The following is a 16,376-nucleotide window of genomic DNA, read 5'->3' as shown; positions in this document are numbered from 1 at the left end:
TAGTCTACTACTAGTTCAGTACTCTTACTAGATTTTCTCTTTCAGTCTTATGAATTAGTCTTCATCATATTTGTTAGGACTTCTTGTCCGTGTTGGAAGTCTTAAAATGACTGAGCCTGCTTGTCAACGGATTCATCTCCATGACAACTGAGTAATCTTTAACCCCTTATGAAGACTGTGTGACAGGGTTGAAAGCCTCAGAAGAAGTTTATCTTGAGTTGAGAATATTATTTTTCAAAGTACTATTTTTAGTTTTCTCAATTTATTTAACACGAAATATGTTTTTTAAAGCTTCATTACACCAAATGTAAGTATTTTTGATAATTGTTTTATAACTTAAATTAACCATAAAATACATTTCACACTGTTGTTTAGCTCCCACCCCGTCACTCACACATGAACTTCATACTTATGTTTGATTAAGTGGTCGTTTAAACAAACCCCTGGGCGAGCTCCACAGTTTCAGCAGGGAGAGCAATAATCCAGTTACAGTGTGGGTCTGTTACAACAGAGCTCATTAACATTCATTACTGCCATTCTTCATCAACACAGCTTAATTGTCCACTCTGCATGATTTAAACCAATCAATAGAAACAAGCTATGCATTAATTAATAAAAACATCAATGCGACAGAATGGTGCTACAAGTTTGAAGTGAATTAAAGTCCATGTGGGAGTAAACAAGCTAAGTTAACTTTACTTCAGACATACTCTTTTCTGCAGGGTCCCAATCTGTTTCCTGGTTTCCACGTCTTTGCCTCCGGACTCAAGGAACTTCTTGTAGGCCAAGTCGAACGCCTGACCGATTGTGAGAGTTATCTCTTCCGCCTGCAGCAAGGGATCAATAAAGACTGCTCACGATATACAGCTCAATGTCTCTACAGCTTATTTACCGTTGAATTGATGATTGGTTAACCACAAGATGTCAAAATACCAAAGAAATGAGGGCGCAGTATCAAAATATAAAACATTTTCAACGATTCTGCATTCAGTCAATTGTGTTCTACATTTATTTCACTGTAGACACAAGGTAAGCTGAAGGCACTTACACACTTTTCACTGTCAAACACATAGCAGAGGTGTTTGTTGGACTCCGAGTCTTTGCAGATGAAAGTAAATATCCTTTTGTCAGTTTTGTCATCCGCACAGAAGGAGATCCTGTGTAACTGACAGTTATGCTGCACATCCTGGAAAACAAACACAGTGCATTCATTATTTATACACATAGTGTTGTATGCGGATCTCTTCTTTTTCTACATGATGGTTCCTGTCAGTAAAACACCAGGTGTCATATATAGTATTGCATGAACTGTGCAACAAAAAGCATTCTAATGTTTGGACTCACTTTTGTCTTGGGATCCAGTATCTTCACACCATAAATGGAGATCTGTAATTCCACTTTGGGGGTCTTCTGTCCCTCTGACTTCTTGATATGTCTCTGAAACTTCCAATGACAAACACAAAGATTGGGTTAGCGCAACCTATTAATGCATTGATATCTATAAGGAAGAAAAAAAGCTACAAAGTTATGATGAACATGCTAGCAATCAATAGCCATTAGCATTCATTAGCATTCTGCTGTTTTGTGCTGAGCAGGTAGGGTACAGTGGGTTTATCAAAGCTTATTTCATGGCAAACAGCTGACTTGCTTGGGAATAAAACGCCAGCATGTTATCTTTTAAAGGCAATGATAATTTGTTTAGGAAAATATTATTATTAAGATTGTTTTAGAGTGTTTGAGAGAAGACTGAAACTAAAGAAATCTGTGATTCATTCAATGGGTAATTCTTTCAAGCACTGCCAAAAACAAAGCATCTTTCATGGTCATGTTGCCAACTGACAAAAATACCAACAGGACTTGGCAGTTTAGATCATTTACCAATTAAAATGTTAAAAGGGATATGAACACTGTCGGTTAAGGAGACACTGTATCATAACACATATAAGTACATTTGCAGGAAACTGATAATAAACGACAATATTATATATACAAATATAAATGCATCCACAATCAGTTTTGGGCAAGTAAAGTAATATAGCAATGTAAAAAGTTATGTAAAAAATAACTTTTGGTAACAAGTAATAAATAAAGTAACAATATTCCATTTTAAAGGAGTAATAAAAATAGGAGATGATGGTTTGTGTTAAAAGAATAAAATAACAATGAAATGTAAACCAGTAAAAAAAATAACATCCACCCCAGACTTTCTCAAATTACGTAACAAATATAACGTTACGTAACAAAACTCAAAATCTACTTTGAGTGTCAGATGGAACACAAACAGAGGTCTCCTGGGTGAAAGTCCTGTTTTTATTTAAAAAGTTGCTATCATGTCTTAAGAGATCAAAAATGTCTGCGTAAAAATGCCAATAATATAGTTTAATACCATCAATGTTTATTATTTTCTACTTAAACTGAGTTAAATATTTAACCAGCTTGAGTCTTGATCATACTTAATTATCTTTTCAGAATTTTAATTTAAACAAAGAAAAAGCAGTTTGCATTTATTTGTGTAATAAATGCAAGGGGGATTCCAGCAGTCTGGCATATGTCAATGATAAGCACCAACAATACATTTCTTTTGTGCAGGTAACCATGTGTTAGGGATTCAGTAGAAGGACCCACTAGCAGACACACAGCTCTTGGTTCAGAGTATATTTAATTTAGTTCTCAAGCAACAAACCTAAGGGAAAAAACAGTCTCATAGTCAATAGGCAGGCAGAGGTCAAAAATCCAAAAAGTCAGAACAGAGTCCAAGGCAAAGGTATCCAAAATCCAAAATCCAAACAGGGCAGGTCAAAATCAGGCAAAGGTCAAAAATCACAGGCAGACAGAATATAACAAGATTTAGGGAACGCTGGAAAGGCTCAGGTATTAACTGGCACGATCTGGCAGAGACTCCAAGGCACACCGGGCTTAAATACCCACAAACCAATCACCACAAACAGAAATCAGGTGTGCACACAAAATGGCGGGAAAACAAACAAAGACAGGGTGGAGTCAGGGCCCCATGGCTTTTCAAAACACATGACAACACCACATGATCAAAATGTAAACAAAAAGCACATGTTGCTGGAAAAACAAAAACTCAAACAGCACGGTTACTAACACCATGACACTAGTATGTACTTAATGTAAATGTCTTAATCTGTTAGGGAATGGTTAAAAACTATCATTTTTAAATCAGGGCTCCAGATTAAAAGCCTGATATAATAGAATGCATGATTTTATGCTCATGGGATTAAAAGTAGTTGTTTAAATGGGGACATTTTGTCCATAAGACTCAGAGTGTCTGTATTTTGGCTTTAGGGTTTATTATAGACTTATTATAGGAGCTTAGGTTGTCTTTTTAAATAAAAACAAAACTCACTACCATGTCAAAATGTAAGCCAAATGCATTAATAGAGCCAAAATGATGGGAAAATGGTAAAGCTGAAAATGTCCCTTGTGAAGCACAACGGCTAGCATCTCCTAACGCTGTGGCACTTTAAGGCGTACAGTAAAATGATGTATTCAGTTGTAATGAAGCCCTTGTAAGGTCTTGAGTTAGGCTTCTATCATTTACGACATTTTCTTTTCAGGGCCTGAGGATGCAAATATGAACAGACTGTGCAAAAGAACAGTCAGTGTGTGTTTCAAGGATATTTCTCTTGCTTGAGTAAAAAAAACATATGAACTTATTCTAACTGATGATGAGACTACAGTATTTGACCTAAAGCTTAGACACATGCCTTCCAGGGCTGTATCTCAGTTCTCCTCACATGATCTTTGAAAACAATAAATAAGCCAGTCCTAATTGCCAGTGTATCTGGGAGAGTAACCATGGAGCCTCGGTCTCTAAACAGGATATCAGGATCAAATGTAATTTCACAATAGAGTTAGGGGTTTGGGAAAGGTCCTCCCCTACAAGTGGCCTCACAGATTCAACTCTTGGCAGGGGAAGACCGATGAGAGGCCAGCAGGCAGCGAACACAGCCACATTACCAAGAAGCTGTGGGAAAGGAGAGTCTTTGCTGCACCATAACCTTAACCCTTAAATGTAAACCTCAGGTCTAAAGTGACCCGAGACTACATTACACCCTGTCTAATTAAATTCAATTAAGCCCTCAACTATCTGGTATTCGTCAACAAAGTCCTGGTGTCCAAAAATAATTTAAAAAAACAACCACAGCAAAAAAAAAAATTAAGAAAAGCAAACATTGTTTTTCAAATATTTTTCTATAAAAAGTTTATAATGTTGCTGTAGACCTGATGACATAAGATTATGGGCACTATTCTTCTCTTCCCCAGCATTGCTAACTGTTGGATTGTTTTGTCTAGATGGTAACCCTTTGTTGCAAAAAGGGGCAGTTCGGGTACGAGGTCCATAGTCAGTGTATGACCTACAGTAGTTGGCGGTCGGCGTGCCTCCAGTTTGGAGAAACAGGCAGGAGTATCAGCTTAAACAATACTCTGCGGTGGACGGTAGCAGCAGCAAAACGTTATATAGCCACCGACAAGAAAGGCCCAGCAAAGAAAAGCCTACGCTATATTTAGAATATTTCCACAGCTTGGTCTTCCCGTCATATAGGAATTTTGTCCGGGGAACCGAATTGAAACTGAAACTTATCCATGCATTTTTTCAAAGCCACAAAATAGTATAGATACAATTTGTTCAGTTCAGTTCCATGTGGTAAAATATTTCGAAATAAAGGGAACGCTTAAAGAGATATTGTTTTTTTTTTAAGGTGGGCCTTTCTTTTAGGTGGCTGAAATCCGTTTTGTTGCTGCCCCTTGTCCAAAACGGTTAATGGCTTTACTCTTGTATTGGTACTCCTGGGCCACATTCTAGATATGTCAGTTAAAAAAGTGGAACATTAAGCAAAAGAGACCAAAGAGGTGGAGACCAAACACAGAGACAAAGTAGAGTTTGCTCTATCGACTTTATGATGTGATGTGTCAATGTTGTGTTAACAGCTTGTTACACTGCCCCCGAGTGACCAAACTAATCGATGAATGCAGGTTGGAAACGATGTTAATGCTGCAATCATTAATTCTATGGCCCCTTGAGTTGTTCTAGCAAATAGCTGCTTATTAACATGATAATTACCCCTGGGTTTGTGACACCTTTCACTTGACATACAGTAATTAAACCATTGTTAATATATGATTTGTGCAGCTTTAATTAGCAAATGATATTACAGCAGACTTGTGTGTACATGAGTGGTATTAACAATATCAACACAGTGAAAATGTAGTATTAAGGAATTATATTGTTTCAAGATTATTTATTTTTTCTCCATTAATATGCAAAATAGGCTGTGGCACTTTAATAAAATACCTGCACGTTCATAGAATGACAGATTAGGCGGCTGTGGCACAAGAGGTAGAGCGCTCGTCCTGCAACCACAAGGTTGGTGGTTCAAACCCCTCTACAGTCAACATGCTGAGGTGTCCTTGAGTGAGACACCTAACCCCAAAGTTGCTCCCTGGGTGCAGCCCACTTCTCCTCTGGGATGGGTTAAATGCAGAGAATTGTAATTTTCCCCATTGTGGGACTAATAAAGTCTTAATTAAGTTAAAACATCGTGTTGGTATTTCCATTCAGTGGAAATGCCACGGTTGAATGATTTAAGTTTACGAAACAACAGGTTTCATGGCAGGTAAATATCCCTTTTATTGAATTCTGCATCTGCCCGGTGGGAAGGTTGACTGAGCAAACTGCTGTGCTTATCCAGCAGTTATAGGCATCCACTCTTGAGAGCTGTAAAACTCCAAGGGCACCTTGCTGGTGACTGATGAGGGAGGGGAACGTTTGTCACTCACTAACTCCCCCCCGCTCAGAGTCTCCCGTCCAATCCGGGCACTCGAGAACTCTACGCTTCAGGCTACAGTTTACTCTGAAGACTGGCTTTACCTTTAGCTTTCTGACTGCATCCTTTACAACTTCTGTGCCTTTCGGGGCTTCAACCTCTGTGTTTCCGAGGAACTGGAAAAGAGAACAAAAAAAAGGCACACTATGATATGACAGCGACACAACAAAGACACACAGTATGCTGTATATAAGCAAGTGTTTGGTGCATTAAACGACACATAAAGGTAACTAAGAGAAAATAGAAATGATTGTTATTCAGAAGTATGCCTTTATTAGACATGAAAAACAACAATTTCATAAATCAGGCAGGGAACATTTCCTAAGGCATAAACTGTAGGAGAGCAGATTTCTATGTGCATAAATAATGAACTCCTCTACATTAGCATACCAATCTCTGGTGACATTTGTAGCAATATCATCTGGTATTTCTTTTTCTAAATTCTAAGTGTAGATAACGTTTCTATCAAATCATCCGTGCTTGTATGCTTTAGAGACATGAATTTACCACGTTATACATTTAACCTGCTAAGGTATCAAAATGCATGTACACAACTGCAAAAACCCAAACGGATATTCACAGTGGAGCAGCCCTTCCACCAGTCTCCAACAGATGGAGCCATTAACCTTTGTGCCTGCACACTGTGTTTTCCATCTGGCAGCAGCAGCAGCAGCAGCAGTAGTAATTGTTCCAGTCACACACAGTGCTTCAGTGCCTCCTGAGCCTAATGTGTGTAGCCTCTTCCAATATCAGACTTCATAAACACTGGTGTCAGTCTCTTAAAGGTTGGGAGAAACAAAATAACAATGTCTCCCTCTGGAACTCAGCAAACAGCTCAGACAGACATGGGTTGTCTCGACAACACAGCGGAGTCTGTGTGAAGCTTTCCATGACTTTGGCTTTGCTAATGTCCTTTTAATCTCGCAGCTTGGCTTGCAGACAAAATTCTCATTGTATATGGAATGAAGCTATACTCTATAAGCAATTGTCTGTTTAGGGCATTTCATGAACTTGGACAGTTCTGACATTTTTGTGAAGCAGTGTGTTCATGCTAACATTTGAAAATGCTGATGAAATATTTTGCAGGTATGTTGCAGTTTTAACTAGTTAAAGCTACACTTGATACCATAACTCAAAATAACTTTTTGTCAAAATTTCCTCAAATTGTCGCTATATCCTGACAGAAGTAAAGTGGGCAGATAATCTTGGGAAATATTGCGTATTCTGCCTTCTTAGAGTGCTCATAATGGCATCTGCAAGATTCAACCGCGCCCTAATAAAAACAACCAATCAGAGCTGAGTCTCCAAAGCAGCTGTCAATCACTGTTTAAACTGTCAAACAAGGCAGTGCTAATCATACATGAATACATTTCTGGTTATTGCATTGGTCATTTTTCATCCCAAATACCTTCAATTTGTGACCCGGCTGCCATGTTATTAATGTTGGAAACAGTCGAGCCGAAAACCAAGTGTTGCCAACAGTTGCTCATATGCTGAAAAGCATATGAGGGATGATATAGGTCATGCCTTTGAAAATGGAGGCAGAGGAACATGATTTTTTCACAGATTACCTGTCTTGTGTACTACTACTAAAGTGTCTGTTTGAGCAAATATGAAACAAAGTTATTATTTATTGAAGTTACCAACTGAATCATTAGCTTATTAAATATATAAAATTAAATACATATTAAATATATATAGATATTTTTCTCACTGAAAAACAGTTTCAAACTTGCCTAAATGCAATGATGCAAGAGAGATACCAAATTGGCATTAATCAATATAGCCAGAAAACAGATGGAGGCTTTATACGAAGGTGTCAGCACTCTGCACAAACGTACTCCACACACCTAAGGGCATGTCTCAGAGCCACGCTGACAGATGCCCGAAATAGAATGGAGAAGCACTTGTTCCTGACCAGTGCATTCTGGGCTTACGACTGGGGAGGTTCCACAAGGTAGACCAAGCTCGGAGGCTCATCCATCAACTGGTGCATGCAGCTGCGAGACGAGCCACCCCTGACCCTCATTCCCCACAGGGACCATTCACCAGTTAGCGTAAGGGAGGACTGTGCACCCTCAAATGCAAAAAAACAAACAAAATATGCACACTCGTATATTTTATCTCCATGGCAGGTCTGAGAAACTAACCTAGATGACGCCATGAGGAGTGAAAACCTCACTCCAGAGTTCTACCTCATAGGATATGCACAGCTCACTCCTCTTGATTGAAATGTTCTATCATTAGTTTGACACAATTCAAGAAAGGGCAGGATCTGTGTCATGTGAAATTTAAACAACCTCTGAATGTGATATGTTTGATGTTAGACACACTCGTCCCATCAGCTTAGAAAGCTCTCAGCATTTTCTCTCCTCCTGCAGTCGTGAGGTCATTAATAAGAGGTCAACAAGAGGTCGGAAGTAGTTGAATCTGGGCCCCAAAAAAGGCACAAATAGCAGCTTTGTGCAACAGCCAAAAGCATGTGAACATCTTGGATCACATCATCAATTAATCCATTGATTATTTCATCAACACATTTTTTTAATTAATTTTTTTATGAAATTTATGTGAAACTTTGAAAAATACCTGTTAAATTACCCGCAGGCTCAATATAATTACTTTTGTAGCTTATTTTGAAGCGGCTGTGGCTCAGCAGGTAGAGTGGGTTGTCCATTATTTGGACGATTGCCGGTTCCATCCACAGTCCACATGTAAAATTGATACTGAACCCCCCTGTGCCTTTTCAATAAATGTTTTGCTTTAAACACTGCTCCCTTAAATTAGTGAATGCTCCTGTTATGGACTTTGAGAAAAATGTCTGTGAAAAAAGCGATAAACATACTTTAATTTCTCATTTACTCTACATTAGTTCAGAACCTTGTCGGCACCTTGAATGGCAACCATCTGCCATCAGTGGGTGTGTGTGTGTGTGTGTGATGAATGTTGAAATGCAGTGTAGTGTGAGTGCTTCGAGGGGTCTGAAGACAGAAAAGCGCCATATAAAAGTATGTGCATTTACCATTGTTTTAGTAAACGGTCCAAACCTTTAAATGTGAGAAGCTGACACCCAAGAATGTTACATTTTTTGCTTGAAAAATGACTAAAACTGATTGGTCAGTTTTCCAAATAGTTGCAGATTGTTTTATGTCCATTGATGGATCAATCATTCGACTAAAGAGATACTTTGAAACGGGGCCATAGCAAATATTTACAAGCACAACGTACTGAAGCTGTGTCAAAGTTCCCAAAATCCCACCCGCTCCATTTTTATTTATTGTTTTACCTTTCTGACATTAGTTAACTGTTCAATTCCATTTTCGGCAAAATGTATTTAAAACTGAGCAGTTCATTCAAGGTTTATTTGGAAATCAATAACTGCTCATGAACTCTGACTAACAGAGAAGTCTCACAACTTTAGCTTTAATTTCCTTAAATAATTACATTATTCTTTCCATGAAACCTCCTAGATTTTTTTATTTTAATACTGACCTGTAAAATGAGGCATTTACTGTTTTGCCGAAACAATAACTGGATTAATCGTCCTAAAATGTCCTGTGTCTTTTTCTTGTGGGTTAGGAAATAGTCAAAGTTAAACAAACAAGTATAAATATACTAAAATGACCTTAATAGAGATACCCTCCATGTATATGTTTCTCTGCAGATTGTAAATAGGAGAGAACCTGACCTCAGTGTTCCCATTAATAGCTACAACCCTTCTTTCTACTATGTGCCATGTCACAAATCAGATTTCATCTAAGGTTTAGTTTCAGAAGACCTGGAGGAAAACCTTCGGGAACACATCAAATGAATCAATACAGACATTTTTTATGACCTTGTTGCCTCAATGGATCAAATTATCAAAAAAACAACATATTTTGCTCAGGGATCCTTCTCTGATCGAACTAGCTAGAAGATTGTGCAGTCAATTACTAAACAGAGCTTATTTTCAACCATTCTGAATGCTTAAAACCAGGGAGAATAGGCCATGCACAGTCTTAGCACTTTGGCTGACTCATCCCCTCCATTTCCTTCAGCGATGAGGTGTGTACTCAGATCTCAGCAAATTTATCAAGACAGGCAACTCATCAGCGTAGACCGACAATATGCAGACAGTATAGGAACTGACATTAGCTCTGATATCAGAGATGTGCCGTCTGTCGGTTCCGCCTGCCTCTTTGGCGCATGCAGTTAGGGAGCTTCTGCAGTTTGGGAGATGCAGTGGTTTTGGAGTTCCACCTCCGATCCATCAGAACATTTCTGAAGCTGAGGCTGACAGATTCAGAGCCTCAGAGGTGTGTAACTCTATGTCAAAATGAAGGAAGGAAAACCCCGTCTTACAGGAGAGTGCTCCCCAGGTGTGTTTTCTGGATACTTGAGAAATACTTTTTTAAAAAAGTGTTTTCTGTCACAAGCCATGTTTCAGGTTTCATTTCAGGTTCCCTGAGTGTGCAGGACCGGGACTGACAGAAGCGTGAGACACTTTACATAAACACCCCACGCTCACACACTCGGAGAGAGACTTTTGAATTAAAGTTTGAGAAGTATGACTTCCTCCCATCACTGCACTTAGAGAAAGCAGCTGCTACAAGCGTTTATACTTAAATTGTGGTGGCATCATGTTGGGCAGAGCTGTTGGCTCCATCATGTGCCATGGTTATTTTCTCGACTGTCACACAGACTGTGAGCCGGACCTGGTTGTCTCAGGAGAGATGCACCATGGGACACCTGTAATAAGACGCGTGGGTTTGACAGGCCTTGACAGCGTGAGAGCAAATGAAAGTGGAAGCGACAAAAAGGAGGAATTCTGTTTTGTTTCTGTGTTTCATTGTGGACACCTTATGAGCCTCCCACCACTGTTTTAAAGCAAAACGCCCCACTGGTTGGTTTTTTTGCGTTTGAATTACTTAACGTCACAAAGCTCTGCAACAGTCTGATTGCTGAAAACATACCTTGCAATTGTAGGGTATGTAATGCTTGGCCAGTGCTTCCGGGGTGTGCATCCATGATTTATCTGAAATGACACAAAAAGCTCACTTAATAAAGCAATGATCGTCTCGTCCAATAGGATATGACAGAGGTACAATCATCCACACAAAGGGTTAAATCGCACAAAGGCAGATGTGTGAGCCTTGAGGAATGATGTCCATACACAAAGCACATACACGACTTTATCGTCACAGGAAAGGAAGAGCTGAAAATAAATATGTGTTAAGTGAAAGAGAGAAAGATCAAAACTGGGCCTGATCAAAGCATTTTCCTTTCTTAACTGATATGTATTTTATTTCTTTCAGTCTTTAATCAACCACGTTAGTTTTACTGAGAGCAGAGGGTGAATGATTAGTAATGTAAAAGCGCTTTGAGTGGTCGGAAGACTAGAAAAGCGCTATACAAGTACAGTCCATTTACCATTTACCATTCTTTTCCAGGAACTGCTTTCCTCCAACACACACATTTACGCTTGAAAGTTGCCCAGTACAATCTCATTTGTTGGAGACTGAGCAGCTGTACTGCACAGTTGGGTGTTAGGGAGGACATACTCAAGGGCACATTCAGAGTGGCAATGGGCAAATGGGGAACGCTGCTTTCACTTTCCAACCCTCATTTGTCCAGCAGGTATGGTAATTGCGGTGGGCTTCTCTTAACATATGTGAATTCGCTCCACATGGTGCAGTTGAAATGGTAGCAGGTTGAGTTTCTGACCACTGCTATGGAGCACTGATTTTATCGCTCAATTGCGCAATCACTAGAGCAACACACATCTTCGCCACTGACGTCAAGCTATTCTACTGATCAACAGTCGGTAGAAATATAATGCAAAGCAGCATTGTAAAGACCCAACAAAGGTAGTGAAGAAGAAGCCTGCAAAGAAACATCAGTGCGTAAGTGTTTCATGAGGAAGGAAATGAGTTCAATGTGTTTCCATTTATTTGTCCACCAAATTGTAAGCAAACTTGCAAAAAAAGAATAGTTTTGAGCCAATACATTTGGCGAAAAGTGTAGTTTTGTGTAAAGTTGGCGGTGTTTGGCTATGCATGTCTGTAATCTGAGTGTAAACTGGAAAAAATAAGTAGAGGTTGTGGCCCAGAAACAAAGCTAATTGGCTTGGCCATCTAACAATCGACAATAGAAAAATGGAGAGAGGTCTTGCGGCATTTATTTCAACTGAACTAGTATTAATCGTTCTTCCATGCTAACTATTATTTGGGCCATGTTTTCATGCTGTTCAGAGACAAAGACAAGCATTTGCACATTTATGGGAATTTATGGGAAAGACGCAGAGAATGGAAACAACTGATCAGGCAAGTGAGTTAAATGTGTTCAACAGAAGGCTTAAACCACCTTTGGCAAGCTTTAAACTTTCTTTTGCAATTGAAGAAGATTTATCTTATTTTTGTCATTTCCATACAGCTTTTATAATGAGCTACTTCAAAACTACTTAGGAAAAGGTGGATGGGAACACGGCTAGTGATGCGTTTTTGGTGAGAGTCATTGAATGTAAAGATAAAAAATGATTGGATTGGGAATGCTACAATGTTTTGTGACCAGTGAGGGTCTGAGCTGTTACACAAACATACAGAGAGGTAGCTGTGTAGTATCAAGGCCAGGTGCAGGACAGTCTTTGAAGATCACACCAACATAAAATGAGCAGTGGCTCAGAGGGTCATTGATGGTTTTCAGCATTTCCTAATCATCTAATGATTAGGCATTCATTTCCTTTTCATAAACGGCTTATCGGCCCGTTAATGAATCCGGTGACAAAAGATGCATGACTGTGACCTTGGGGGCTCTCAACTCCTGTAGGTTGATTGCGTTAATCAAGACTTTAGAAAGATTGCAAACGATGCGAGTCAACTTCCTCTGCACGCGAATGCTAATGACTTTGTTTACATTGATGTTGTTGGCTAAGTAGCTTGATGAATTCATAGTCTATTCTAATTATCGCTAATTTGGAGCTTGGCATTTGCTTAATTGTGATTGCTTACGTTTGCTAATCTCCTATATTATTTACAAGGGAACCAGGGAAGTTGTCTTTAACTCTTCCGGAAATCAGTTTGACAGCAGGAAATAAGGAAACAGGGAGAAAAAAACCCAAAAAAACACAAGAAGACGGTTACTTTGTTTCGCTTTTCAGACACTGCATGGTAAACTGGGAGCCTTTTTTACTCTACTTCCATTGTAATCCTTTTAAGTTTACTTAACTGCTGTGAAATGAGATTATCCCTGCTTGCACCTTGTAACACTCTCCACCAAAGTGCAATCAATTCCCTGGTGGGACTCCTGAATGAAAGTTGAGAGAAGGATGATGTATTTCCTCCTTTTCTTGTGCAGCTCAGGAGGCTTATGAACAGTAAATTCCATGAGAGAGGAAGGAAGGAAGAAGGAGAGTGGTGAGGGGCTGACACAGCGGCATGGCAGGTAGGCTGACATTTTTCAAGGCGTCAGCACACACTGTTCTGATTAAAGGAGGGGGACGACGGGGGGGGAGTGCTCCTCTTTACTTTCTTTCTCTCTCTCACTTCACAGCGTGAAATGGCAACTACGTGTGCAACACCAAGGGCAGACAAAAGTTCCAAGTGCTGTCGGGGGGTTGCCAGGAGGGCGTTGGGACGGGCGGTGGCGCCTGAAGGTCACTCCGTGTGGTTGGGTTGTCAGGTGTTGGATGAAGATGAGGGAAAACTTAAAGAGATGACAGGCTGAAAAGTGACAGTGGATCTCTGCCACGCTCCAGTGTGCTGAATGTGTGTCTATGGAGACGGAGAGTGCATTGCCTCTCAGTGCTCTGCTGTTTCCTGCAGGGCCAGTTAGGACGTGTGACAGCAAAAAGGTCACATGTACTATATGCATGTTACACACAGTCCAGCAGGTACTGTTACCAGTTAAAGCTGCCTTCATCTTCTTGGCTTCCTGGGTCTTTTAGTAAACGGGTATTTACAAATTACAATCCAGCGATAGAAATTAGCAGTGTCAGTTTGCTCTATATATACCTGCATATGCTGAATTATCATTACACTTCCCCATTAGTAATGAATGCTACATCACCAGTAGACTACATAAAATATCCGAAAAAAATATGTTTGTTTTGTTTTACATATATCTAGGTAAAATGCCCCAATGTGAGAACAGTATATGGTGCAAAAAACAATAAAACAAGAGATGGACTTTCGGTGTCAGTGTTCGAGCTCATGTGACAATAAAATAGATAGATGCACGTCTCCACGCTGAACAGTCTGCTGTTCATCTCAGTAAATTGACCAGGACTTGCTTCCTTCCTGCCCAGAGATTTGCAGAGACGTGGGTACTATAGGGATGACACGCAAAAGGCGACAAAAACTTCCATCCTCATATTTGTCATTTCATATCTCCATGAAGATACATATCACAACATAGCATGTTTTTCTGGTTATTTAAAAGTCTACGTGATTTTGTTCAACATTTTATAAGTATAAAGTTCATCTCTTGTGTAAATTTAATACTGGAAAAATGAGAACTGAGTATTTTCTCATATAAATGAGAAAGTTAATGCAAAAGAATCAGATTGTCTGAGGAGTTGAGTTAGTTTGTGCATGTTTGTTATTAAAACTTTAGACATGATGATTGTATATCAAGGTATCTCAATATATGATTTAATCACAATGCAATTCCAAGTAAAGACGATAAATTATTGTACTGACTTATTGCCCAGTATATATTCTTGCAATTAAAAAATTCTAAAATTCTAAATATGTAGTTTTGTTGTGTATGATCATGTCCCATATGTGTCCACATGAGGAAAGGACAAGAGAGTGAAAATATTGCGCTATTACAAATACTATGTTTAAGTTCAAAAACTGTTTTATTAAGGTTCACAATTACTTTCTAAATGTATCTTTACCAGCTTCATTGTCTCAAAAGGCTCAGTTGGGTTTGTGATTTATTTTCATGGATAACAAGGTTTCAAACACGTCCGACTCTCTGATCTTTTCAAAAAATTGTACCCTGCAAATCAGTGGTTATGCCTCTTTCTCCTTCTCTCTGATCTTTTGGCAAGTCTGTGGACTAGAGCCTGCATTGCTTCCCGTAGATACCCGCTCTAATTAAAAAGAGCAGACAGGTATAAATGGTTAATCGTTAATCGCCATGGGAGAAACAAAAAAGAAGCAATGTGTTCCTTTAGTTAACAATAAAGACTCTTAGAAATGCAAATAACAAAGGCTCTGGTGCATCTAAGGCTTTTATCTGCCTCAGCTGCAGATAACAAAAAAACTGCGATATTTGTGTTATCTTAGAATAAATTAAATGAAGTATTATCGAGTTATGACACTGAAAATGTTGCCTTCAATGCTATTCCTTTTTAAATCAAATAATGTATTGTTATAGAGCAAAGTATAGTTGTATTGTGGTGAACTCGAGGAAAAGAGTCCGGCACACTGGTAGTGTGTGGATTATTGATGGTTTGATCTCTAAGAGCTTTATCACAAACATTTCTTATCTAACAGGCCAACAGCTGTAATTCCCTTTATCTCAAATTCTACTGTGAATTCAGGCATTCAGGTGATAAAGGCACTTCACAGACATTGATATATGCATCCCAAGAAAGAACTCCAATTTTCTCAAGTCTGCTGCTTAAGAATGATAAAAGAAAAAGTAAAAATATATTATATATTTTAAGAACAAAGATAATATTTGAAAAAAAAGAAAAACAATAAAATATGTGCCAAAAGTCTGCCAAGAAGCTTTCAAAGAGAAGATAAAGTTCAGGAGCTTTTCTCCCAAAGCAGCTACATGTTGCAAATAATTGCCTAAGGAAATGGCATCCTCCAAATGAACCAAAGGCTTAACGAAACGAAGACAACAACGTTTTGTTTATTGTCTTATTTATGTTCCACTTGTGTGGTTGCTTTCTTTGTCGCACTTTGCAGTCTTTCACCAAACTATTGTGAAAAACGAGAATTAAGGTATCTATTATAACTATTACTTGTACTGATGAAAACAAAAATAATGTATACTGTTATTTAAAACGCTATTGTTTCTAACTAATATTGTTAAGTGTTGTGGTCACTCTTCTTTAACATTCTCCGAGCTCAGCTCTTACCTTTCAGAGTGTGAGTGCTGCGCTGTAAGTGCACTTTTTTTCTTTTTTCTATAGGATCCAATGAAGTGGGCAGGCAATAGCCTAATTCACCGCAGCGCTCAATCAATGACACACAATGAATATGCTGGGTATGCACAGTTCTCCATCATGCAGAAGACAACTTCAGGGGGGCTCTAAGCAGAAAGGACCTGCACCACACTTCTACTGAGTCCCACCGGACATTGTTACTTTGAGATGAAGCATGTCGGCACAAAGATCCATCTGGTTTCATCTCTGTTTGACATGAAGGGTAAAAAGCAAAATGTTTCTATGACAGTCTGTCCTTGGAGAGAATGTCTCTTGAGGTTTGATCTGCTCCATATACAGTACATTTGGGGAAATATCACGAGCAATTCAATCCAACAACGTTGTAATCTATATGTACTGCATGACACATTGAACCTCTGGTAGTA

The 16,376-nt window shown here is 39.0% G+C and overlaps 1 protein-coding gene across 5 annotated transcripts in view; it reads right to left on the bottom strand.

The window, feature by feature from the left end:
• The window catches only part of gulp1a (GULP PTB domain containing engulfment adaptor 1a), a 75,848-nt gene that overhangs the window by 5,288 nt on the left and 54,184 nt on the right, over positions 1-16,376 (bottom strand). For all 5 annotated transcript variants that reach the window (XM_054615109.1, XM_054615110.1, XM_054615108.1 and 2 more), the window contains 5 exons: positions 10,802-10,863; positions 5,897-5,968; positions 1,345-1,443; positions 1,049-1,186; positions 711-827 (listed from right to left, as the gene is read on the bottom strand). In XM_054615109.1, the coding sequence (XP_054471084.1) occupies positions 711-827; positions 1,049-1,186; positions 1,345-1,443; positions 5,897-5,968; positions 10,802-10,863 (488 nt within the window). The remainder of the gene's footprint in view (positions 1-710; positions 828-1,048; positions 1,187-1,344; positions 1,444-5,896; positions 5,969-10,801; positions 10,864-16,376) is intronic.

Source organism: Anoplopoma fimbria, chromosome 16 (genome assembly GCF_027596085.1).
Source record: "Anoplopoma fimbria isolate UVic2021 breed Golden Eagle Sablefish chromosome 16, Afim_UVic_2022, whole genome shotgun sequence".
Lineage (NCBI taxonomy): Eukaryota > Metazoa > Chordata > Actinopteri > Perciformes > Anoplopomatidae > Anoplopoma > Anoplopoma fimbria.
This window is presented reverse-complemented; position numbering and strand designations above follow the sequence as displayed.